This window comes from Mustela lutreola, chromosome 8 (genome assembly GCF_030435805.1).
Source record: "Mustela lutreola isolate mMusLut2 chromosome 8, mMusLut2.pri, whole genome shotgun sequence".
NCBI classification, from domain to species: Eukaryota; Metazoa; Chordata; class Mammalia; order Carnivora; family Mustelidae; genus Mustela; species Mustela lutreola.
In genome coordinates this window covers 51,877,633-51,902,268 of record NC_081297.1, presented here as the reverse complement: position 1 = coordinate 51,902,268, position 24,636 = coordinate 51,877,633, and the positions used below count along the sequence as shown (strand labels likewise).

General features: G+C 35.2%; 1 protein-coding gene across 5 annotated transcripts in view; it reads left to right on the top strand.

Annotated features, from left to right (window-relative positions):
• MON2 (MON2 homolog, regulator of endosome-to-Golgi trafficking) overlaps positions 1–24,636 on the top strand; it is a 111,131-nt gene that overhangs the window by 62,916 nt on the left and 23,579 nt on the right. For 4 of the 5 annotated variants that reach the window (XM_059184755.1, XM_059184753.1, XM_059184756.1 and 1 more), the window contains 10 exons: positions 2,172–2,273; positions 3,565–3,675; positions 5,189–5,364; positions 8,461–8,623; positions 9,990–10,283; positions 13,125–13,323; positions 17,012–17,640; positions 22,849–22,992; positions 23,580–23,597; positions 23,889–24,017. In XM_059184755.1, coding sequence (XP_059040738.1) covers positions 2,172–2,273; positions 3,565–3,675; positions 5,189–5,364; positions 8,461–8,623; positions 9,990–10,283; positions 13,125–13,323; positions 17,012–17,640; positions 22,849–22,992; positions 23,580–23,597; positions 23,889–24,017 — 1,965 coding nt within the window. The remainder of the gene's footprint in view (positions 1–2,171; positions 2,274–3,564; positions 3,676–5,188; positions 5,365–8,460; positions 8,624–9,989; positions 10,284–13,124; positions 13,324–17,011; positions 17,641–22,848; positions 22,993–23,579; positions 23,598–23,888; positions 24,018–24,636) is intronic. The other variant, XM_059184754.1, reaches the window with a different exon arrangement.

Sequence of the window (24,636 nt, the reverse complement as noted above, 5' to 3'; positions counted from 1 at the left end):
CAGGACCCTGGGATCATGACCTGAGCCGAAGGCAGAGGCTTTAACCCACTGAGCCACCCAGGCGCCCCTCACTTGTGCTTTTTTAAAAAGTTATTGTAAAATATTCAGATGTTGAAATAAACTTGTATAATTTTTTTCATTGTTAAAAATACGTTATCAGTGTTAGCTCTTCTGAGTTAAATATTCTAGGGACTAAAGATTTATATATCAGTGTCCTTTATCGTGGCTTTAGAGTGACCAATCATTTCATTTTTGGTCCTCACTTCAGGAATTTGTGCCATTGTGTTGAGGAAGTAGCTTATGGTAAAGTTTTCAAATGGGTTGATGATACTTGTGCAGACATATTACCAAACTCAGTATAACAATGACAAAAATAAAAAAGCAGCTGCTGTTTGTAGTTTACTGTAGATCAGGCACTTACTTATTTAATCATTTAAAACAACTTGGTGAGGTTTGGTGGTAGTATCCTCTTTTTCACAGATGAAATATGAAAATAGAGAACTTAACTAATTTATCTGGGATCACCTATTTGGTAAATGTTAGAGCTTGGATTTGAACCCACATCTGTATCATTCTAGAGCTTTATTCTTAACCAGTAGTGGCTTTAACTTTTTTGTGCTGTAGAGTTTTTTTGATTACGCATCTGCCTTTGGCTCAGGTTATAATCCTGGGGTCCTGGGATCGAGCCCTGCATTAGGCTCCCTGCTCAGCAGGAGAGTCTGCTTCTCCCTCTCCCTCTGCCTCTGGTTGTATGCTTTCTTTCTCTCTCTCTATTGCTCACTCAAATAAAAAAATAAAATCTTAAAAAAAAAAAAGTCTGCTGTTGAGTTTTTAAAAATACAAACACCAGGACTACATCCTAGGCTTCCTGAATAAGAATCTTTGCTATGAAGTGTGGATGTCTGTACATTCTTTTAAATGACACACTATTCTTATATATATCCTGGTCAGAATGAGCAGAAGGAGGAGGAGGAAGTAATACTAGGCAACATTTATGGGGACTCACTATGTGCCAGATATTTTCTAACATGTGGTTGTTTCTGTATATTATTATCTCAATTTCATACATTAAAAAAATTTAGTGGAAGTAGTAACTTACTGTTACACAGCTGTTAGGTGGTAAAGTTGAAATGAAATGCTAGGCATTTATAGGCAGTTCACAGTTACCATGCTGTTTCTACCATGATACATTTTTCTACCACACGAATTTTTAAGGTGTGTACAATATTAGCTCGTGCAGGAAGGATCAGCCTGACCATTATATTTGTCTTTCTGGTTGGTGAAATGCTAGCAAGTGAGGAGAGGGGTTTGTCTTTATTTCTGCTACTTTTCTATTAGTGTCTAAACTGGTATCAGCCATATTCTTGACATCATACTTTACCCCCTGCTCTCTGATGTCTTCTTTCTGCTTTTTTCATACTTCCTGACATTCACACATAAAACCTGGACATATGAAGACTACACTAATAAGAATATATATTAGTCAGTCTGGGCTGCCATAACAAATTATCACAGACTGGGTGGTTTAAATTACAGAATTGTGTTTTCTTACAGTTCTGGAGGTTGCAGGTTTGAGATCTAGATGCCAGTATGGTGGTTCTAGTGAGGGCTTTCTTCCTGGCTTGAAAGATAGCTGCCTTCTCACTGTGTCCTCATATGGTGGGGGTGGAGTGCTTAAGAGCACACTAACAAGTTCTCTGGTGTCTCTTTTAAGACACTACTAATCCTGACTTAGCAGAGTTTCACCCTATGACCTCATTTAACTTTAATTATCCCTTATTGGCCTTATATCCAGATACCATCAACTTGGGGGTTAGGGTTTCAGCAAAGGAATTTTAGGGGGACAAAGTTTAGTCTGTGGCAGAATGTATCTTTCCTTCTGGTCAGAAGACTAGCCATTCTATATGTCTAGAATAAGTTTTGAATTTTTCAGTTTTTCCTCATGAAGGCATTTTCTTCCTAACCAATTTTCCAACTAGAAGCTATTCTGGATACTTGAAGGTGGGCAGAAAGGCTTGTCTTATGATAACTGAGATTCTATTATGAGTATTACTAACTTTATACTAATTTGATATTAATTATAGTCCTGCTTTTCAGAGTATTGTGTTTTATTTACATTTGAGGTACTGAAAATTCTTACAATAGCAAATTGCAATGTATTTTTTCTCTAGGAACCATCTCTTTTTGCTGTTGCCAAATTGTTAGAAACGGGTCTAGTTAACATGCACCGAATAGAAATTCTTTGGAGACCTCTAACTGGGCATCTGCTTGAGGTAACTTCTTTTTCTTAAATACTGTTTACTTCTTGTTAAGAATAAAGGCCTACATATTGAACTAATGATTCTGGGTAACCATATGAAAAATCAGCATTACCATTATTTTTTCCTTGTACTTATCCCTGTATAATTTATCAATTACTAAAGTTTTACAATAATTGCTTGGTGGAAGAATTGCTTTTGGCTGAAAAATGGGTGATAACACAATGCAGTCTCTGAAGTCTCCTTCAGCTGTTAGCTTGGGACCTCTTTCTTTTGTTATATAGTCTCATGATCTACCTCAGTTTCAGTTCTGAAACTTCAAGGCAATTGGGCTGAGAGTTAGTAGTAAACATTGTATCTTTATAGCCTTTCCTGTGATCCTGAGATAGCTCTTCTGCAAAGGGAAAAACTTTTTTGGTATCACTAATTATAGATAGTACCAGGGAATTTTTATCTGAATTTGTATCTTGTGTCCAAGTTGGAATGATTGGTAATAATGAGCTACTTCTCAGTAACAGCTGCTTCCGTCATTATACGTGTTTATGTATGGTTTAGGTTTAGGTTACCTGGATTCATTTTGTATTTTTTGAGTAAGCTAGGAAAGGTATTATTCTTAATAAGAATAACAAATGTCCTTGTCCTTTTCTTTATTTTTTTTCCATTTTATTGGGATTACTTTTGTGGATTATTAAAGGATATATGCCAATTTCTTTATCATGGACCTTCTCACCAAATAGCACAAAAATAAGTTTTTAAGATTTTAGCACAGTATTCGATTATGAGGATAGGCCTAAGTAGGAACTTTGGTGTGAGCTTGCTTTTTTTGTTTACTCTGATGACACAATTTACTTTTATGACATTCTTTTTTTCCTGTGACTTATTTAGTCTCATCTTTTATCTTCTCTCTATTGCTTCCTTTGCCCCTTATACAGAAGGTAAGCTAACTTACATTCTAGATATAATTTTCCATTACTAATGAACTTTTGATGACATTTTTAAAATGTGAAAGAACGGGAGTGTCTGGTGGCTCAATTGGTTAAATGTCTGCCTTCCACTCAGGTCATGATCGCACCATCCTGGGGTCAAGCCCCGCTTTGGGCTCCCTGCTTAGTCGGGAGCCTGCTTCTCTCTCTCTCCCTCTGTGCCTCACACTGCTTGGGCTCGCTCTTTCTCTCTCAAATAAATAAATAAAACTTAAGAACAGAAAATGTAATGTTTTAATTTTTCTTTTTTCAAGTTGATGTGTGATACATAGCTTAAGTATACAATTTAAATATTTAATTTTTATTCAATGTTTTGTCCTCAGGTCTGCCAGCATCCAAACTCTCGAATGAGAGAATGGGGGGCAGAAGCTTTAACTTCACTTATTAAAGCAGGATTAACATTTAACCATGATCCTCCACTTTCACAAAACCAGGTAAAAAAAAATTCTTGTTTTTAAAAATAATTCTTAATATAAAATCATCTCCCATATATAATTTTTTCTTAATATAGCAAATGGATGATATTTTGAGAATGAGTTTTGTTGCTTAATATTCTATTTTATATGTAGGCCATGGATATCTTACAGAAGTTGATATGTCTGGATTTTTAGGATTATCTTTATTAAAAAATACAGCAACTTTCTTGCAAATGACAGGGAATTAAAGCTATTAAATTATCTAGAACTAGTCTTCTAGTGCAGAAGTTTCCCTGTTCCTGCATTGTTAAAGCTTTATTTTGATGCCCTACTTTATTAGCCTTCTTGGTTTCGTCCTTAACTGTCTCTCATTTTTTCTCTGATTATCCATACATGAGGAGAAAACAACTGCTGGAAGAGACAAGTACCATAAATAGATTTTTATTTTAAAATACTTTTAAAAGTTATTTTATTCTTCCAGAGTTTACTTTTGAATCCTTTGTCCTGACTTCTGTAATCATTCACCTGTATCTTACACAGTTTTTTAAAAGTCTACCAAAGTTTTGGTTTTTGAAGAATGAGTAGGAATGAGGCATTTGATAGGCATTTCCATTGCCTTCATTATCTTACTATATTGTAATTGTGTTACTTATTGAGTACATACGATATGCCAACTGGTGTATTAGCTCTTGGCATAGAATGATAAATGAAACAGAAACGATAAATGTTCTTACAGAACTTACATTTTAGATTTCATACTTTTTCCTATTATACTTTAAGGTTTTTGAAAACAAAACCCTAATCCGTATCCTTAATGTTCAGCTTAATACTTGGCACATGGTGGGAGCTTTAATGTTTTTTTAGTCAGCGAACCAAATAAGTGAGTCCTTGAAGAGAAAAAAGTTAAAAATGAAGCAAGTGCTTTCAGATACTTTTGAAGGGACTGGAACAGAGTACATTTTTTTTTTTTTTTTTAAACTCCGATGAGTTCCACTAGTTTTATGCCATCTTTGTTCATGTCAACCATACTTAATTTTTAGGAGTATTAAGAATTTTCAATACATGTGATATACATTAACGGAATAAATGAAAGATGATTTTAGAAATTGAGGATTATTTTCCTCTCTCCAAATATGTCTAGATATTAATAGATACATTTCCTTTAGTGAGATTAATTTCATATGGGTCTTTAATTAGTGTCTTTTTAAAAAAAAGTTTTTAATTAAGTAATTAATTTTTGTTTGGGATCTTCAATGAATGTCTTTTAATGCAGGATCACTCTCCGTTTAATCCAAAATTTAACATGTTGAAAATTGGTTTTTATTTTCTCTTATTTTAAAAAAATACAGAGGACAAAATAAACCTTTGGTGATTATGGTTAGAGAATCACATTCACTGTTTGTTTTAGTAGAAAAGTTTCTGTTTACTATTATAGTCTGAGTGGAAGTGAATTTAAATTTAAAAAGCAACTGGAAAGCCTTTCTGTTTTTTTGAGCCTCTCTTCCTAATTAGTTTCCTGCCCTCCTTTCAGAGGCTGCAGTTGCTTTTATTGAACCCATTAAAGGAGATGTCCAGTATTAACCATCCAGATATCCGACTCAAGCAGTTAGAATGTGTGTTGCAGATTCTTCAGAGTCAGGGAGACAGTCTTGGGCCTGGATGGCCATTAGTGCTTGGAGTCATGGGAGCAATCAGAAATGATCAAGGGTAAGTGTTTAAAATTAACATCCAAAAAGTAATGAAGAGGGACTTTGCCCTAAAGTCTTGAAGAAGTGGTAATTTTTTATGTGTCCTCTTCCTGGCTAAGATCTAGAATCGTTTTTCTTATTTCTACCCCCAGTGACTGTAGTGAATTATCAGGGCTCACCTTTGTTTTGGAAGGATAGAAAAAATTGCTGTTTACTTGACATTTGACATTTATACAGAAATACAAGGTTTATAGGGTAAATGCACCAAGCTAACAAATTTTGTAACACATCGGAAGATTGGGTCTCATATTATTAAATTAAGCACTGGTAAGATGTGAATTAATACTTTAAGACTTCACTGCATATATTGGGAAATCTAAGAAATTACTATTAAGGGACTTTTAAAAATTTATTGTTCATTGCTTTTCGGCCTTTTGGCTAAGATCAAGTGTAAAAATTTATTCATTTATTTTTTGCCAGTGTATTCTTTTTTTTTTTTTTTTTTTAAGATTTCATTTATTTATTTGACAGACAGAGATCACAAGTAGGCAGAGAGGCAGGCAGAGAGAGAGGAAGGGATTCAGTCTCCCTGCAGAGCAAAGAACACAATGCGGGACTTGATTCTAGGACCCTGGGATCATGACCTGAGCCGAAGCAGAGGCTTTAACCCACTGAGCCACCCAGGTGCCCCTGTGCCAGTGTATTCTAAGTCCTGTGCCCTGCTAGTTACTCTGACTACACAGATAAATAGCTCTTGCTCTAAAAGTAAAATCTTAGGAAAGAGGAACAAGGTCTATAAGTAGAATCCTAATGAGAATAGTCTGTTATCCTGCAAAAGAATAAGATTCCAGTGGTAGGGATGCCTGGGTGGCTCAGTTGGTTAGGCAGCTGCCTTCGGCTCAGGTCATGATCCCAGCTTCCTGGGATCCAGTCCCACATTGGCTTCCTTGCTCAGCAGGGAGCCTGCTTCTCCCTCTGCCTCTGCCTGCCATTCTGTCTGCCTGTGCTCGCTCTCTCGCTCACTCTCTCTCTGACAAATAAAATCTTTAAAAAAAAAAGATTACAGTGGTAGGGGCCTGTGTCCCTGGAGGAGGGCAGAGCCAAAATTATGAGGGACCTTATATGCTTTTATAAACTATTTGGATTTATGTTAAGTACATTGAAGGGCATTTTAAGAGTTTTAAGCAGAGGAACAGTGTGATCTGATGTGCATTTGAGATACATTACTGTGACAGCACCATGGAGGGGTGGGTGAGACATGAGAGAACCTGCAGTGTTCTCTAGAAACACAGAATGATGGAGTTAACTACTTGGCAGATTGATTATGGAAGTGAAGGGTGATATAGAAAATAGAATAAGGAATGAATCCTATATTTGTAACTTAGGCAGCTTAATGAATGGTGGTATTATTAGCTAAGTAGTAAATACTGAAGGAAGAACAAAATGGATTTACTTAGCTTAAGGTAGAGTGTTGCAGCAGAGAGAGAGGTCTGTCGAATGTTTGCATATATTTGTCTCACTCTGCAGCAGAACTCATGCTATCTGGTATGCTGACTAGTTGAGTTTTATATGATTGAGGTGCTTGGGCTTATTAAGGAAAATTATTTTTTCTTATTTGTAGTAATAAAATTTTTTAAAGGTTTTATTTATTTGAGAGAGAGCATGAAAGGGGGGAGGGTCAGAAAGAGAAGCAGACTCCCTGCTGAGCAGGGAGCCTGATGTGGAACTAGACCTGAGCCAAAGGCTGTCGTTTAACAAACTGAGCCACCCGGGTGCCCTAAATTTTCTTAAATACTACAAAATACTGAGATGATTAAAGTAGAAAGAGATCAGCCATGGCTTAAATCAAGCTTAAGTATTTTTCTTCTTCCAGTCTACAGTGCGGTTATAAAATAGGACATCATTGTAGGATGAAATTAGTTAATACATGTAGAACACTTAGGAAGTGCATGACGTAACAAACACTCAATAATAAGTTTTAGCTATTGGGTTGCCTGGGGTGGCTCGGTTCATTGGGCATCCGACTGATTTCCACTTCGGTTACAGTCTCAGGGCTGTGAGATCAAGCCCTGCATCATCTTGGAGTCTGCTTCTCCTCCTTCCCCTTGCCTGAGTGCACTCTCTTTCTTTTTCTCTCTCTAAATAAATAAAATCTTTAAGAAAAAATAAACATTAGCTGGGGCGCCTGGGTGGCTCAGTGGGTTAGGCCGCTGCCTTCGGCTCAGGTCATGATCCCAGGGTCCTGGGATCGAGCCCCGCATCGGGCTCTCTGCTCAACCGCGAGCCTGCTTCCTCCTCTCTCTCTGCCTGCTTGTGATCTCTGTCTGTCAAATAAATAAATAAAATCTTTAAAAAAAAAAAAATAAATAAAATAAACATTAGCTATTATAATTCATTTCATTATTATATTTCACCACTAGAATTTCTCTCTAAAATCAGTTACTTCTTACTCTCTTCATTTGAAATTCAAAATGTACACTTTTCTTTTACAGACTAGATGTAGAATTTTAAATAAGATACAGATATAAGGGCGCCTGGGTGGCTTAGTGGGTTACGCCGCTGCCTTTGGCTCAGGTCATGATCTCAGGGTCCTGGGATCGAGTCCCGCATCGGGCTCTCTGCTTGGCAAGGAGCCTGCTTCCCTTCCTCTCTCTCTGCCTGCCTCTCTGCTTACTTGTGATCTTTCTCTGTCAAATAAATACATAAAATCTTAAAAAAAAAATTATAAAAAAAGATATAGATAGAAAAGAATGAGGAACTAATTTTCATTCAGTGAGTAAATTGTGTGCATTTGCATTTGCTAGGTACCATGCTATGTATTGGGGATATAGTGGTGAGAAAGGAGCTGTGGCCAGTTTCCTTTTCTCATTAATGTCTAAGTTTTGTTTGGCTAGTTGATATGAAATTCTTTATTTTTATTTGTTAATTTTTTCAAATGTGTGTTTCTCTTTTACATTTATGTAAATACCTAAATACTGTATGACCTGTATTAGGAAGATTTTCTTGTTCAATTTTTAAAATAGAATTTAACTTGGTTAAAATTAGTGTAAGGTGTGTATTTTTACTTACATTGCTTTTAAGTGCACGAGTATAATTTTTTTTCCATTTTTTTCAGAGAATCCTTGATACGAACTGCATTCCAGTGTCTTCAGTTGGTTGTGACGGATTTTCTACCAACAATGCCTTGTACATGCCTGCAGATTGTTGTAGATGTTGCAGGTAGCTTTGGACTTCATAACCAAGAACTTAATATTAGTTTAACTTCAATAGGTTTATTGGTAAGTATTGCTGCCTTTCTTGTGATCATATAATTTAGAAATCATTGTTACGATATTCAGAGTGAATACTAAGAGAATTGGCTTTTGGCTTTAGAGGGATTGTTCAAATGACTTTTAAGTAATAAACTTTTATTTTGCATGAAGGGTTAAATGACACAACTTAAGAATTACTTCATTAATAAAATATTTGGAATAATTTTCATATATTGAGCTAAAATTTAGCTTTAAAAGGTTTGTTGTGAGAGGATTTAGTAAAACAGTAGTATGTATGCTTGTGTAAAGATTAACTGATTTTTAATATTGTTTCAGTAGCAACATTTCCATATACTACTTATTTAGTAAATAAAGCTCCAATAAAAGGCTTTGCTATATACGTAGGGCTTTGCTATATACACAGTCCTATAGTTTGTCAATGCTGCTTTATTAGCTCTTAGAAGGCATATGTTAATGGAAGAGCTTTGACTGTGGAAGCAGATATACTTGTATTTTAATTCTTTGTGCCTCTTGTTTAATTATTGACATCTTGAGCCTCATTTTACTCATCTTTAATGTAGAAAGTAAAATCTAAGCTAGGATATTATTAATATTATGTAAGTAAACAAATAGAAAGCTGTTCCCAATATAAATGTATTTAAAGAGATTATTTTGACTTTTTAATGTTTATTATAAGCCAGAAGTTTTAAAAGTCAAATACCCTTATAAGTAAGATAAGTTACTATTAAATAGGTAATTATAGGAAAGAAAATAAGCACGTGTATAGAATTGTTCCCAAAGAGTAGTTCAGTGTTGATTAAATTACTGCTAGGCGTCACCTCCTGTATTTTTATGGTCACATTTTTATATTTGGCATAATTCTCATTAATTCATACACCACATACTGTGGTTGAGAATGAAGTCATAAGATATATTTGGATATAGTAATTATTCTTATGAAATTATAAAATACCATTAAATGATATTAAGGAATTGTTAATGATTTTTGTGGTGTCATAATGGCATTATGGTTATTTTTTTAAACCCTTTATCTAGTGGAACGAAGTAAATATGACAGAATGTTAATACCTGGCTTTCTGTATATCAGTATATTGATATATTTTCCCCGTTTTTCTCTGTTATTGAAATGTTTCATAATAAAAATGTTTGAAAATATTCACGTTAGCCCATGCTTGTTTCCCCAAACTCTCCTGAGATCAGATGGAGACATGTGACAGAGATGTTTTCAGATCTGTTCTACTAGAAAAGAAATTACTGAAGTGGCTTTTAAAAGTTTTATTCTGAAAGGTGAAGCAACCATGTGTTGCATATGTATTTATGTGTTCAAAATAAAATCTGTGAGTGAATGGCGTTTTTCTACTTTGCTTTTTAGTGGAATATTTCAGATTATTTTTTCCAAAGAGGAGAAACTATTGAAAAAGAATTAAATAAAGAAGAGGCAGCACAGCAAAAGCAGGCAGAAGAGAAAGGAGTTGTTTTAAATCGGCCTTTCCATCCTGCACCACCATTTGATTGCTTGTGGTTGTGTCTTTACGCAAAATTGGGTGAACTATGTGTGGACCCCCGTCCTGCTGTGAGGAAAAGTGCAGGACAAACTCTGTTTTCAACAATTGGTGCACATGGAACTTTACTACAGCACTCAACGTGGCACACTGTTATTTGGAAGGTACTGTGGATTAGCTTGAGTTACTAGCTTTTGACACAGATTTTTAAATTTTTCAATTATTCTTGTACCTATTAATTTTTGAAGAAGAATTTCCAGGCGTTTGTGCTTTTGACAATACAGAATGTTAGTTTTGTCATACTTTAAGTTGTATCTCACCCAGAATAAATTACATACTGAAAGCCTATTCTCTCTTTTTCTGTCTTCATCTCTTACTGTCTGTCTCTGATTTCTGCCTTTGCCTTTCCCTTTTTGCTTCCTGTTTTCCCAAAACCACGTAATTTAAATGTAACCAATTGAGAATTTTGTAAATAAAAGAATATCAACAGTAGTGAATTTACTTTCAGGATCACCAAACAGAAGTAACCTCTAATTGGTAAATTCTGTATATTTGTTCATTAAATATACAGTTTCATTTTCTTTCTTTTTTTTCTCTTGCTTTTCTTTGTTTTTAAATATTTATTTTTAAGTAATCTCTATATCCAACATGGGGCGCAAACTCACAATCCTGAGACCAGAAGTCACTTGCTATACTGACTGAGCCAGCCAGGCACCCCTTTATTTTTCTTTCTTGTCCTCTTTTTAAAAACTTTCTAGGGGATGCCTGGGTGGCTCAGTTGGTTGGGCATCCGACTCTTGATTTTGGCTCAGGCTATGATCTCACAGTTGTGAGATTGGGTCCTATGTTTTGGGCCCTATACTCAGCATGGAGTTTGCTTTGAATTCTGTCCCTCCCTCTCCCTCTGCCCCTACCCCGGCTGTGTGCAGGTATACTCTCTCTCTTAAGATAAAATACATATTTTTTAAAAACTTTAAAAACTTTTTACAAAGCCAACAACTCATTAGTGAGGATCCCTTCTTTGCTGAAAGCTCTCCATTTTTGTTCCATGTATTCTATTTTAATAAAAATGTATTTATTGGGGTACCTGGGTGGCTCAGAGGGTTAAGTCTCTGCCTTCGGCTCAGGTCATATCTCAGGGGTCTGGGATCGAGCCCCTCATGGGGCTCTCTGCTCAGCAGGGAGCCTGCTTCCCCCTCTCTTTCTGCCTGCCTCTCTGCCTGCTTGTGCCCTCTGTCATATAAATAAATAAAGTCTTAAAAAAAAATTTTTTTTTAAATCTGTCATTTCACCACTTTTGTGAGTTTCTGAGATCAGTGTTTGACAATAGGCTGCATAGTAAATCTTAGTTGTATTTAACAATTTGTCTTCAGTTTAATAAAAATATTCCAGAATGTCTTCTTAAAAATTAATAATTCATATCCACTAATAAAAAAATAATTAAAATCCCTTCTCTGTCCTGTGTATTCTGTTTCAACTCCATCTACTGCCTCCTCCTTTTCAGATCACAAACATGCTTAAGCCTTCTTTACCATTTAAAAAAACAAACTGATACTTTCTGATTCCTATTTTCCTTTTAAACAGCTTAATTGTTAATCTTGTTGCCTGCTTGTCAGTGATTCTTTTTTTCTTTCCTTACCTTCCCTGCATTCTCCTGACCCTTTAATATATTTCCAGATTATTCTACTTCAGAGTCTTTTAAACCTTAAAGTAACAGAATCACCTAGAGGACTCGCTCAAGTCCAGATTACTGAGCCACCAGCCCCTGCATCCCAGAATTTCTGATTTTTCTGAGCTGCCCTGGCTTGAGGTCTGAAAATTGCATGTCTGTGAATTGCCTGTGTGATGCTAATGCTGTTGGTTCTGAGACCATAATTGAAGAACCACGGAAATTGTTCTTAGGCTATAGGTGGTCTTCTAATTGCCAAGATTTTCACCTTAATTCAGTTCTTACCCTACTCACTTTTATTTTTTTGTAGCATCTACCACTTGATTATTTTCTCCTTGAAATTTCTCTTCCCTTGGATTCTGTTTCACAGAAAGCTTCTGCTTGTCTTTCCAATTTTTAAAAAATTTTTCTTCAGTTCCTTCCCCTGAATCTACTCTTCAAGTCCCAAACACTTCCTGCTTGATGTTTTTCTTTTTTCTTATTTTTATTTTTTTAAGGTTTTATTTCTTTATGTGAGAGTCAAAGAGAGTGTGAGAGAGAGAGAAAGAGCATGAGAAGGGGGAGGGTCAGAGGGAGAAGCAGACTCCCTGCCAAGCAGGGACCCTGATGTGGGACTCGATCCTGGAACTCCAGGATCATCACCTGAGCCAAAGGCAGTCGCTTAACCAACTGAGCCACCCAGGCGCCTTCTTTTTAATGTAGGCTCTGTGCCCAATGTGGGGCTTGAACTTGTGACTCCGAGTTTAAGAGTCATGTGCTCTATGGACTGAACGAGCCAGAAGTTCCCTTGCTTGATTTTTTTGAAGCACCTTCATGTAGTCTTGAATCTTCAGTTATAATCTCTCTACAGATGTCTTCCATAATATATTTTTTGCCTGGACTTCTTAGCTTCATTCCCTTCTTACATATTACCCCATAGATACTCTATTGATACTCCAAATCAATAAGTCTTAGAAAATATTCTATCCAATTTTAAAGTTTTTCATATTCTAGGATGCCTGGGTGGTTCAGTGGGTTAAGCATCTGCCTTTGGCTCAGGTCATGATCCCAGGGTCCTGGGATCAAGTCCCACATTGGTCTCCTTGCTCGTTAGGGAGTCTGCTTCTCCGTCTGCCTACTGTTCCTTCTACTTGTGTGCTATCTCTCTCTCTCTGACAAAATCTTAAAAAATTTTTTTTCATATTCCATAACTTTAAAGATAATACAGTATATCTACTATTAAAATTTTTCTAGTATTCGGGATTGATCTGTCAGGTATAATTTCTTGTGACAGTTTCTAATGCTATGCTATTACTTAAGCTTTGTTATTTTTCTGTTCATTTTTATAAATATTCAGGTTCTCTTTCATCTATTGGACCGAGTTCGGGAGTCTTCTACCACTGCAGACAAAGAAAAGATTGAGTCTGGAGGTGGCAATATTCTCATTCATCATTCAAGGGACACAGCAGAGAAGCAGTGGGCAGAGACATGGGTTTTAACATTGGCCGGAGTAGCAAGAATCTTTAACACCAGAAGATATTTACTGCAACCTTTAGGTATATATATACATTTTCCCCCTGTTTATATAAGTAATTCATGTTAAAGGAAATTTGGAAAATACAAAAGATCTTTAAAAAAATTTATGTACAATGCTACTTCCCAAGAATAATCAATCTTAACTGCCAGTCTTTGTGTATGTGTGGTGTGAGCTATACATGTTTTCATTCATCTCATTGAGAAAACATGTAATGTAACTCATATGGGCTAGGGGATACAGTGATGAGTAAAATACACAACATCCTTGGTATCTTGTGCCTGAGGGAGTAACTGTAATTACACAAATGCAAACTTACTACAGTGATAAATGTTACAAAGGAGTGGTGCTTTGTAAGCTTCTAATACGTAATTGACCTGGCCTCTGCGATCTAGGTAGGCTTCCCTAAGAAAGCAGTATTTTAGCGAGGAGATCTGAGGGGTGAGTAGTATGTTCATCAGGCAATAGTAAGACGAAATGCGAAGAGTTTTGCAGGCAGTTGTACAGGTCAATAGTACTAAGATTAAGAAATCCAGTGTGGATTGTACCTTCACTTTTGATGGTAGTGATGGTGGTGGTAGAGAAAAATGAACAGAACGAAAATTTTTTTTGCTTAATTATGAGCATGTCCTACAGAGTCTTGCATTTTTTCAAGTTATTATTCTACATTTAGCTTTTTTGTTCCTGTTTTTTTCTTTTTTTTAAGATTTTATTTATTTGAGAGAGAGCACGAGAGAGGTCATTGGGAGAGCAGACTCCCCGCAGGGAGTCTGATGTAGAACTCGATCCTGAGACTCTAGGATCATGACTTGAGCCAAAGGCATTTGCTTAAACAACTGAGCCACCCAGGCGCCCTTTGTGCCTGTTTCTGTTAAGGCATGAGTGTATTTATGCTTTTCATCATCATTTTTGTGTAGTGTTCTTCATGCATTTTTCCTTTTTTTTCCCAGAATAATCCATAGTGTCTGATCAATTTTGCATTCCTAAAGCCTAATAATAATACATACGTAAAAATCATAGTTTTTAGCTTTCATGTAAAATTTATAGAAAATGAAATGTACTGGTCTTAAGTGCACAATTGCTGAGTTTTGACAAAATAAGCATCATTTTTAAAAATATTTTATTTCTTTATTTGACAGAGATCACAGGTAGGCAGAGAGGCAGGCAGAGAGAAGGGGGGAAGCAGGCTCCCTGCTGAGCAGAGAGCCTGATGCAGGGCTCAGTTCCAGGACCCTGGGATCATGACCTGAGCTAAAGGCAGAGGCTTAACCCACTGAGCCACTCAGGTGCCCCAAATAAACATCATTTTTAATACTTCCATGATTGTTACTTTATTTTAAAAGCTAAAACCTAATAGATAAAGATCTAGTTTTTTAAAAAATGAAGACAGAAGACAGTTTGTGTAACTTTGATAATGTTTTTATAATTTGAAGATTAGAAAATGTTTTTTATTATCTTAGAATGTTCATATGTTTAACATAACCATGTGTAATATATAATTATACCTGTTCTTTTAGAAAGAGGACTTTTTTCTAGGCATAGAGTTAAATTAGTAAAGGAATTCCAGGGTTTTTCCCCTGATTGTATGAAATATTCTGAGATTAAGTCACTGTTCTGGTTCGTAAATTATTGTTTCATCTGACTTTTGAACTAGGATGGCAAAAGACAGAAGTTTTGTTTAGCTGTTTTGATAGTTTTTAGATGTAATATGTCAAAACTCTTTGAATAGTTTAACAAGAAAAAAAATCTGTTTTCAATTGTATATAAATTATACCTCAATTTTTAATAAAAAAGAGTGGAGAGGAAGAGGCATGTAGCTGGTATTATATTTTGTCCTGTTTGGGCAGAATAGTACCTATTGTTTTATTGCAGGACTACTTCGAGCTTTCCTACTAACTGAATGCTTCTTTAGGCGTATGGGTTCATCTCCTCTTTATTTTTTTATTTTTATTTTTTAATTTATTTATTGGGGGGGTTCATCTCCTCTTTAAAAATTTAGTCATTTATAGCCTTTAGGAAGTGAGTTTAAATCTTATTTAAGTATTTCATAGCCTACGTATGTCATCCTACTTTGGAAAATACCTGTTCTTCTGATTTTGGTGTTATTTAAATGCAAGTATGTGGGGTGCGTGGGTGGCTCAGTTGCTTTTAAGTGTCTGCCTTTGGTTCAGGTCATAATCCCGGGATCCTGGGATTGAGCCCCTTGTTAGGCACCCCGCTCAGCAGGGAATCTGCTTCTCCCTCTCCTTCTAACCCTCCTGCCTGCTCATGCTCTTGCTTGCTTGCTCTTTTTCTCTCAAATGAATAAAATAAAAAATCGTTACAAAAAAAGTACAAGTATATTGGTAATAATCCATGGTATTAAAAGCCATTAGGCTAGATTGCTAGAGGAACAAGGTCATTTTTGCTGGGCTTCATAGGAACAAACTACATGTTTCTATAAAAAGCTTCAATATAAATGTGCTTAATTGGTCATAGGAGTAGAAAAAGAGATTGGGTTGATCAGCGGAAACCAATAACTACCATTCAGCCCATGCTCTGCTGATGGTGGATCAGCAGACTCAGTTTCCTATGAGAGGAAGAAATTTAGACTCATTCTAAAAAGCAGTCTGTACTTTATGGTACCTTTTCTCCTGGTGACTCCTTGTAATTGGAAATAAATGTTTAAGAAAATTCTGCAACAAAAAAAAAAACAAAAAAAGGAAGGAAAACCCTGCAACTGTAAGTTACGTAAATATGAAAAAGTGTAGCACTAAGATTTTGAGTATAGCATAGTTTATTTTAAGCATTTAGACCTATAAGAACATATTATTCAGTAATAATTTGTAACTTTTCCAATATTTTTAAGAATGAGAACATCTTAAGATTTTAACATTAATAGGGGCGCCTGTGTGGCTCAGTGGGTTAAGCCGCTGCCTTTGGCTCAGGTCATGATCTCAGGGTCCTGGGATCAAGTCCCGCATCGGGCTCTCTGCTCAGCGGGGAGCCTGCTTCCCTCTCTCTCTCTCTCTCTGCCTGCCTCTCTGCCTACTTTGATCTCTCTCTGTCAAATAAATAAATAAAATCTTTAAAAAAAAAAAGATTTTAACATTAATAAAGATAGACAGATAGATCAAAGTTGTTATTAAAAAGCTTTTGTTTTGGGATGCCTGGGTGGCTCAGTTGGTTGGACGACTGCCTTCGGCTCAGGTCATGATCCTGGAGTCCCGGGATCGAGTCCCGCATCGGGCTCCCAGCTCCATGGGGAGTCTGCTTCTCTCTCTGACCTTCTCCTCGTTCATGCTCTCTCTCACTGTCTCTCTCTCAAGTAAATAAATAAAATCTTAAAAAAAAAAAGCTTTTGTTTTTACCCTCTTAAGTTTTTATTTCATTCTTCTTAGGCAGAAATACCAGGAAATATTGTAAACATGTGTATGTACATTTGTAGAGTTCTGTATTTAAGACTGAAACATTGATGATATATTCATTGTCCTCTTTGTGTTGCTCTTTGTTCCTATATTTAAAAAAAAATTTTACTGGATTTTTGGATTTCATTGATTTTAATTCATATTGTTTATATCTTAATACCTAAGCATATTTTCCTAGTGTATAGGAATTAGAGTAGGAGAATAAAACAAACATTCTAAAGTGTGTAGTAGTAAGAGACATCTTGACTAGTAAGAGAAATCTTGATTGCTTTGATAGATTTTGTTCTTCTCTTCCTAATACAGGAGATTTTTCAAGAGCATGGGATGTTCTTCTTGACCATATACAGTCAGCAGCACTCAGCAAAAACAATGAAGTGTCTCTGGCTGCACTGAAAAGCTTCCAGGAAATTTTACAGATTGTGTCCCCTGTCAGAGACTCAGATAAGCCTGAGACCCCACCTGCAGTTAATGTACCTGTGCCTGTCCTTCTAGGGTCCATATCAGGCCCTGGCCTGAGCAGACCATTTGTAAGAACAGATTCCATTGGAGACAGACTGGGAAGATACAATAGTTCTGAGCCACCAGTAGTTACTGATGAGCTTGAAGATTTGAATCTCTGGTGGGCTGCATGGAGTACCTGGTATAGAATTGGATCGGAAAGCACTAAGCCTCCTGTTACTTTTGACAAACTGACTTTCATTCCCAGTCAGCCTTTCCTTACAGCATTAATTCAGATATTTCCCGCTCTCTACCAACACATAAAAACTGGTTTCAACATGGATGACTTGCAAAAGCTGGGAGTCATATTGCACAGTGCTGTGTCAGTGCCAATAAGTTCGGATGCGTCCCCTTTCATTCTTCCATCTTATACAGAAGCCGTTTTGACAAGTTTACAGGAAGCCGTGCTTACAGCTTTAGATGTTCTCCAAAAGGTAATAGAATTTTAGTGACTGTCTAAACAATAATGCATGTGGTTTGCTGGCAGTTTTTTAGTTTGCTATATGTTTTTTGAGATGAAATCTGGATCATCAAGACTGTCGTATATGTATACGTTGTGTAAATTCAGGATTGTAAACATCCAGTTATTTTAAAAACATTGGGTTTTCTGATGTATCTGAAAAAGTGATTCAGGTTTGTTTTGAGAATCTTTCAGAAACTGTATGTATCCTCTTGTTTCCTTTCACCAGCATTTTTGGTTTGATCATGCATTCCTTCATAAGAGGATATACTTTTCTGAATAACAACGTTAGAAAATACTTATATAATTAGAAAATTAATAAGGTATGGGATCATATATATATATTTTTCATTTAGCTCTGGAATTGTTGGGAGCCTATATTTTAAAGTAAGTAAGAATAAATTTATAAATTTTCCTCATGGAAATTTTAAAAAGAGGTATCTTACCTATGTGTGTTTTGTTACTGCAAAGAAGTTATTAAGGAGTACTGGGTATTATATAAAACTGAAGAATCACTGACCTCTACCTCTGAAACCAGTGATACATTATATGTTAATTATTGAATTTAAATAAAAAAGTAAAACCCTGGGGCGCCTGGGTGGCTCAGTGGGTTAAGCCACTGCCTTCGGCTCGGGTCATGATCTCGGGGTCCTGGGATCGAGTCCCGCATCGGGCTCTCTGCTCAGCGGGGAGCCTGCTTCCTCCTCTCTCTCTGCCTGCCTCTCTGTCTACTTGTAATCTCTCTCTGTCAAATAAATAAATAAAATCTTTAAAAAAAAAAAAAAAAAAAAAAAAAAAGTAAAACCCAAACAGCTAAAAAATAAACAATTGACCTAGAAATCATTGTGTAAATCCCAATTAGCAGGCAAGACCAGATCAAAATCAAAGAATTCTTTAAACTATCAAGATAATTGCGCAATTCACAATAACGAAAATGCTAAACAGAAAAATGTCTATTGAGGAGCCAGCAATTCCAACAAAGTTGCTATGACATTCATGGTTGATCAGATTCGCGTACTGCAAGTCATGTTTTCTAATTAACTGATTGCATTATATCCAGCTGGAATGATGAAAACTTTCACAGTAAAAGTAGCGGTTTCTGTTACACCATAATACCTTTTCACTGGCTCTGGAGGAAATCCAGCTGAGCAGTAATTCCTTTGATCTCTTTAACCCGAGTTACACTGTGTAAAGAAAAATTGTGTAGAAACTTAAAATTTAAGAGAATCTGACATTTAAAAAACGTTATTTTAGGGATATGGGCTTTCAGCAGTTGAAATCAGAATAGCTATTTTATTTTTAGTGTAGAAATAAAAGTAGCCTGTCAGTACCTACTCTGTCCCCCTTGATTGACCATGCATATAGGTTGCTTATGGAGTGGCCTGGAGGAAACTGAAAAGTTACTCTGTCATAAAGCAGAGCAAAGCACAGGCCTTATAGGATGTCTGTAATCTAGAACTGTCATTCAGATATTTGACATAGGTTTTTATAAACAAAGAAGAAACAAACCTCCAAAATTCTTTTCAAGAAAAAAAGTACATAATTTTATTTTTAAAAACTTTGCTTTGGCAATGACAGAACAAACAATCATTTATTCCAACTACTAGGAATTTGTTCTGAGCTTTTACTGGCTTTGAAAACAATATATACATACCTTCAGTCTGAAACTTAGGAAGTTTTGCTGCTGTTCATTTATATCAGTTGATACCATTTTGTGTTACTAGTTTTCACGCTAACATTTATTACTTCTGTGATTATCTAAATGATATTTCATAGTACTTGAATATGAGTCAACCATATGGTATCTTTAATTTTTCCTAATAGAAAAAATTAGCATACTTCATTATCAGTAAAAGTGTTTCTGTATTTTCTCCCAAGGTGTCAGAAAATTTTTTCACAGCAAAATTTACTTATTTGGGGACTTTATCCTTAAATTAATAAGCTATCCAACAAAAATTTTATTGATTAAATATCATTTCCTTCATAAAAACTCATTTTTTATTTCATGTTTACCCTTATATAGTTTAGGGCTTCAGGGTCACGGTTTTCTCTTGGTTTTTAAATCACTAGTTCCCACCAAATTGACCTAGTTATGCATGCCGATTTATTTATTTATTTATTTTGGGGGCCAAGATATTTTGGCTTATGTGGGAGATGAGAATTTGATGATTTGTTTTACCTAAGTTCTGAGATCAGGTGACTGCATCTGTCTTATTTATTGCTGAACTTCCTAAAGTCAGATGGCTGGGTACTGTATCTGCCTCCGTCATCAAGGCTGTCAGAGTAGTACTCCAGGAAACACCATCACATTATGTGTGGATGGTGCCCTTGGAGTTGTGCAATGAAGCCTTGCCTGCTACTCAATGGGTCAAGGTTTGGGATCTCTTTAATTATCAGCTTTTTAATCTATAAAATATGAAAATAATAGATCTAAAACTTTCTTTTTATCAAATGGGATTTGCTTAAGGCATTTTCTAAATGCCTGACACAGTTAAACTAAATGTTAACTGTTACTGTCTTCAAGTTCCCTTCAAGTTCTTAGTATATGAGAGGAGAGGGCAAAGAAGTCTTAATATATACAGATGCTGAAGGAATTACTGTTGAAGGACTTAATAAGAGAAACTTTGAACCATGTCAGAGGTTGGATGTCCATTTTCTGTTCTTGTTCCACATATATTTTCAAACTGGAATAATAGGACATGTCTAGATTGCTGACTGATTCTTAACTTTTGGACTAAAATATGTTATCAGGCTCATACTGTAGTTTTTTTCTGATATGCAAACTTAAGAATACTGAAGAAAAACCAATAATAACTTTTTCTTAGATGGGATTTGTTTTTAAAAAAAATGTCAGTTCCATATTATACATCTTAAGATCTCAGAATTGCTTATTAAGTCAAGTATAGCACTATAGTATGTTTTTCTTTTTATAAAGAGCCACTGAAAATCAAAGTATATAATCACAGTTTTCATTTGGTGCTAAGATATTTCCAGAGAAATTGTAATACTCAGTTTTCTAAGGTAACCACACAGGCTTTTCTCTCTTTTTTAGTCATTGAAAATTAAATAGCTACTTGGTGTAATTATTTCTTTTCCTAATTACTGCTTGTTTACTCCTAAGAGTTAAGACTCAGCAAGAGGTTAATAAAGAAGAAAGTGAAACTTAACAGAAGCAGTCAGTAGAGTAAATTTTTTTAGGTATTCAAGTCCTCCATTTACTGTTACTAAGAAAAATAACCAAATATTGAAGGATAGTATTAGATATCTTTATTCTACTTTTTTACATTGTAATTACAAGATGATCTAACTTAGTCATGGCCCCATTTTGCTTATCTACTTTATATTTCCAGACTTTTATTTAGAACTCATTATTTAGAACTCAATGGTAACATAGTAACTAAATGGTTACATCTTCTCTCAGGGAAAATAAAATTAATATATTATCTAACAGGTAATTTATTTTATTTAAAAAGCCATGGATTGCAGAAAAACATAAATGTATACATCTTTTTAAAGAAATTCCTTAAAAATTTGAAATGCTCAGGGCACCTGGGTGGCTCAGTGGGTTAAGCCGCTGCCTTCTGCTCTAGTCATGATCTCAGGGTCCTGGGATCGAGTCCCGCATCGGGCTCTCTGCTCAGCAGGGAGCCTGCTTCCCTCTCTCTCTGTCTGCCTGCCTATCTGTCTACTGTGATCTCTCTCTGTCAAATAAATAAATAAAATCTTCAAAAAAAAAAATCTTTAAAAAAAAATTTGAAATGCTTTGAAAAAAAAAATTGAAATGCTTTGAATTTTGATTTAGTACTTTGAGGGTACCTAAAGTGTAGAATGACCATGCTTTTTGTAAACCACAAATGTATTTTAGACATTATGTAAATAATACCATTAAATATTTTTCCCACAGAGAAAAAGAAGCACTAAAATATGTGAGAGGGTGAGAGGAGAAAACACATTTGTGGCTAGGAAAAAATGAAAATGTAAGGTTTATTTTAGGTGCTTTCAGTATATCTGAAGTAATTAAAATCTGCAGTGTCAAGATACACATTTTACTCTTTGTTTTATCAAATTGCTTATAGCAATAGATTTAATTTCTTTTAATTTTTAAAAATATTCTTGTTTTAAACCAAGTCTGTATATTCAGAACATTAGACATTAAATGTATACTGTTGAAAAATTAACATATATATTTCTTTTATTTTTTTAAATAATTTTTTTAAAAAGATTTTATTTATTTATTTGACACAGAGAAATCACAAGGAGGCAGAGAGGCAGGCAGAGAGAGAGAGAGAAGGGAGAAGCAGCTTCCCTGCTGAGCAGAGAGCCTGATGCGGGGCTCAATCCCAGGACCCTGGGATCATGACTTGAGCCAAAGGCAGAGGCTTTAACCCACTGAGCCACCCAGGCGTCCCTACATTTCTTTTAGAAACAGATTTTCATACATGATTTATTTTGCCAACTACAATACACATGATTATTAAAGTCAGAAGACTAAGCATAGTGCAGAAATCAGCTGTCATTTCAATGAACTGATACTATCACTTAAATAGGAGAAGGGAGTTGAGGGAAATTGGAAGGGGAGGTGAACCATGAGAGACTATGGACTCTGAAAAACAATCTGAGGGTTTTGAAGGGGGGGGTTGGGTGGGAGGTTGGGGGAACCAGGTGGTGGGTATTGGAGAGGGCACGGATTGCATGCAGCACTGGGTGTGGTGCAAAAATAATGAATACTGTTACGCTGAAAAAAAAGTAAATAAATATATTATTTGAAAGGTTAAAAAAAAGAAAAATAGAAGTCAGTATCAGTCAATATCATCTTGATCAGTGAAGTATTCTTGATGGTCTAGTGGCTGTATTACTGAATATGTGATCCGATCGTAGAAACTCAGGATTGCCTGGGATTCCTCTCCAAGTACTTGCCCTTTTTCCAGTCTGTTAAGTAATAAATCACACTTTCTATTAAAAAGCATTTTTATAGCTGATTAACACATTGAGCTTTTACTGTATTCAATAATAGTTTAAAATAACTTGTAATAGCTATGTCCTTCAGGGCTTATAAAAGATTATAGAATACTTACATTAAATAGGACAGTTTTTAAGATTATTTGGTTAAATGTGTATACAGTGAAGAACTTAACTAGAGTTCAGGTTATGCATTCTACTGTTCATATTTTTGCTTTTATAGGCCATCTGTGTGGGGCCAGAAAACATGCAAATAATGTATCCAGCTATATTTGATCAGTTACTGGCATTTGTGGAATTTTCCTGTAAACCTCCGCAGTATGGGCAGCTGGAAACAAAGCACATTGCAAATGCAAAATATAATCAGGTAATTTGCTTTAAATTGTATTTTCTCTGTAAGATTTCATAGCTGGTAAACAGTTCTAAAGGACTTCGAGTATCTCAGAAATTTTTCATGTACAAATAAACTTTCATGTGTCTGTTAATAGTTTAAGCTGTAAAGAAACACTGTTTGGAAAACCTTTTCTGTGTTCTTTTTTTTCTTGCTTATGACTTTCCTTTCCCAAATAGTTCTCTAGATAGTTTGGCTTTTCATGTTACATTTTTCTTCAAAGTTCCTTTCTTGACTGCCCCATCCCATTACAAAATGGCTTCTAAATCTCTAAGCCTAATCTTGTCTAAAATAAATAGCTGCAATGCAAAATGAAGAAATCCGTGTGTACTAAATAAGTTGTCCTCTGCTGGTGTGAAATTTAGTTGGATTTTACCCAAAAGATTTTTATAGCCATAGCTTGAAAATTTTGGCTTAGGGGAAAAGTAAATTTCTGAGTGCATGCACAGGCTGATTTTGTTCACTCAAGATAAATTAAAATTTTACATGGTCCGAAAAATAGTTTTAATGTGTATTAACTTTTCTCATTCTATTTGTCTTGCAACACAATGGAATCACAATAGATCCAACTATTTGCACCGGTGAGTTAAATTTCCTGAAATTGTCCTAACCTATTGGCAAAAAGTAAAATACATCTTTCCCATTTCTTGATAGAATGCTCTCTGTCCTTTTTTTTTGATAGTTTTAATTTTTACCTGGCTGAAAATTGTTCTTTCGTGAAGTACGTATCTATTTGAAAACTTTGCATGTGATATAATGCAGCCTAAAACCAAGGACTGAACTTTAAGACGAAGAAGGTTTCTCTTTGAAAGCAATATGATTTAATTTAATCTCATTTATTTTTAACTCCATGTGAAAATATTACTTTTTAGGCGGAATGGGTAGCCTTGAATTATGTACCGTTTGCTGAAAGGTCTTTAGAAGTAGTTGTGGATTTATACCAGAAAACAGCCTGTCACAAAGCAGTTGTGAATGAGAAAGTACTCCAGAATATTATTAAGGTACCTTTTTCTTTTTAATTTCTATTTTTTGATGAAGACACTATTACTGAAATTACTCTTTAGGTAATAAAATATATATATATATGTATATATATATATGGTATATAGGTATACCATATATATATAGAGAGAGAGATAAATGGAAAAATATTTATATTATTATTTATAGGGACTTTTCTCCATCATTCATGGATAGTATTTAGGAAGCCATTCCCAGTATGAAAAAAAATTTTTTTAATGAAAAATATTTTAAAATAAGTATGCATTAGATTTTTTACAGTTCTTAAATTATGCCACAAGTCAATGAAGGATCCTGTTTCTTAGGACAATACTTCTCATACTTCAAGGTTGATGAGCATTCAGAGAGAAATTCACAGTGCCTCAATTTAACTGATCATCTGTATTTTATTTTTAAGCCAGTTCCCTAGTTTATGGACAACCATTTTTAAAACTCATCTCTGGTTGATTGTGTCTGATTCCCCTGAAGTTTATTTCTTGCTTTTTTTCCTGTGTTTTGAAGGGCAGATCTGAACCTTTCTCTGTTCCAAAGCTCATCCTTCTCTTTGTTTTTCTCCTTTTCTCTTTTCCTTTCTTTCTTTCTCCTTCTTTCTTTCATTTT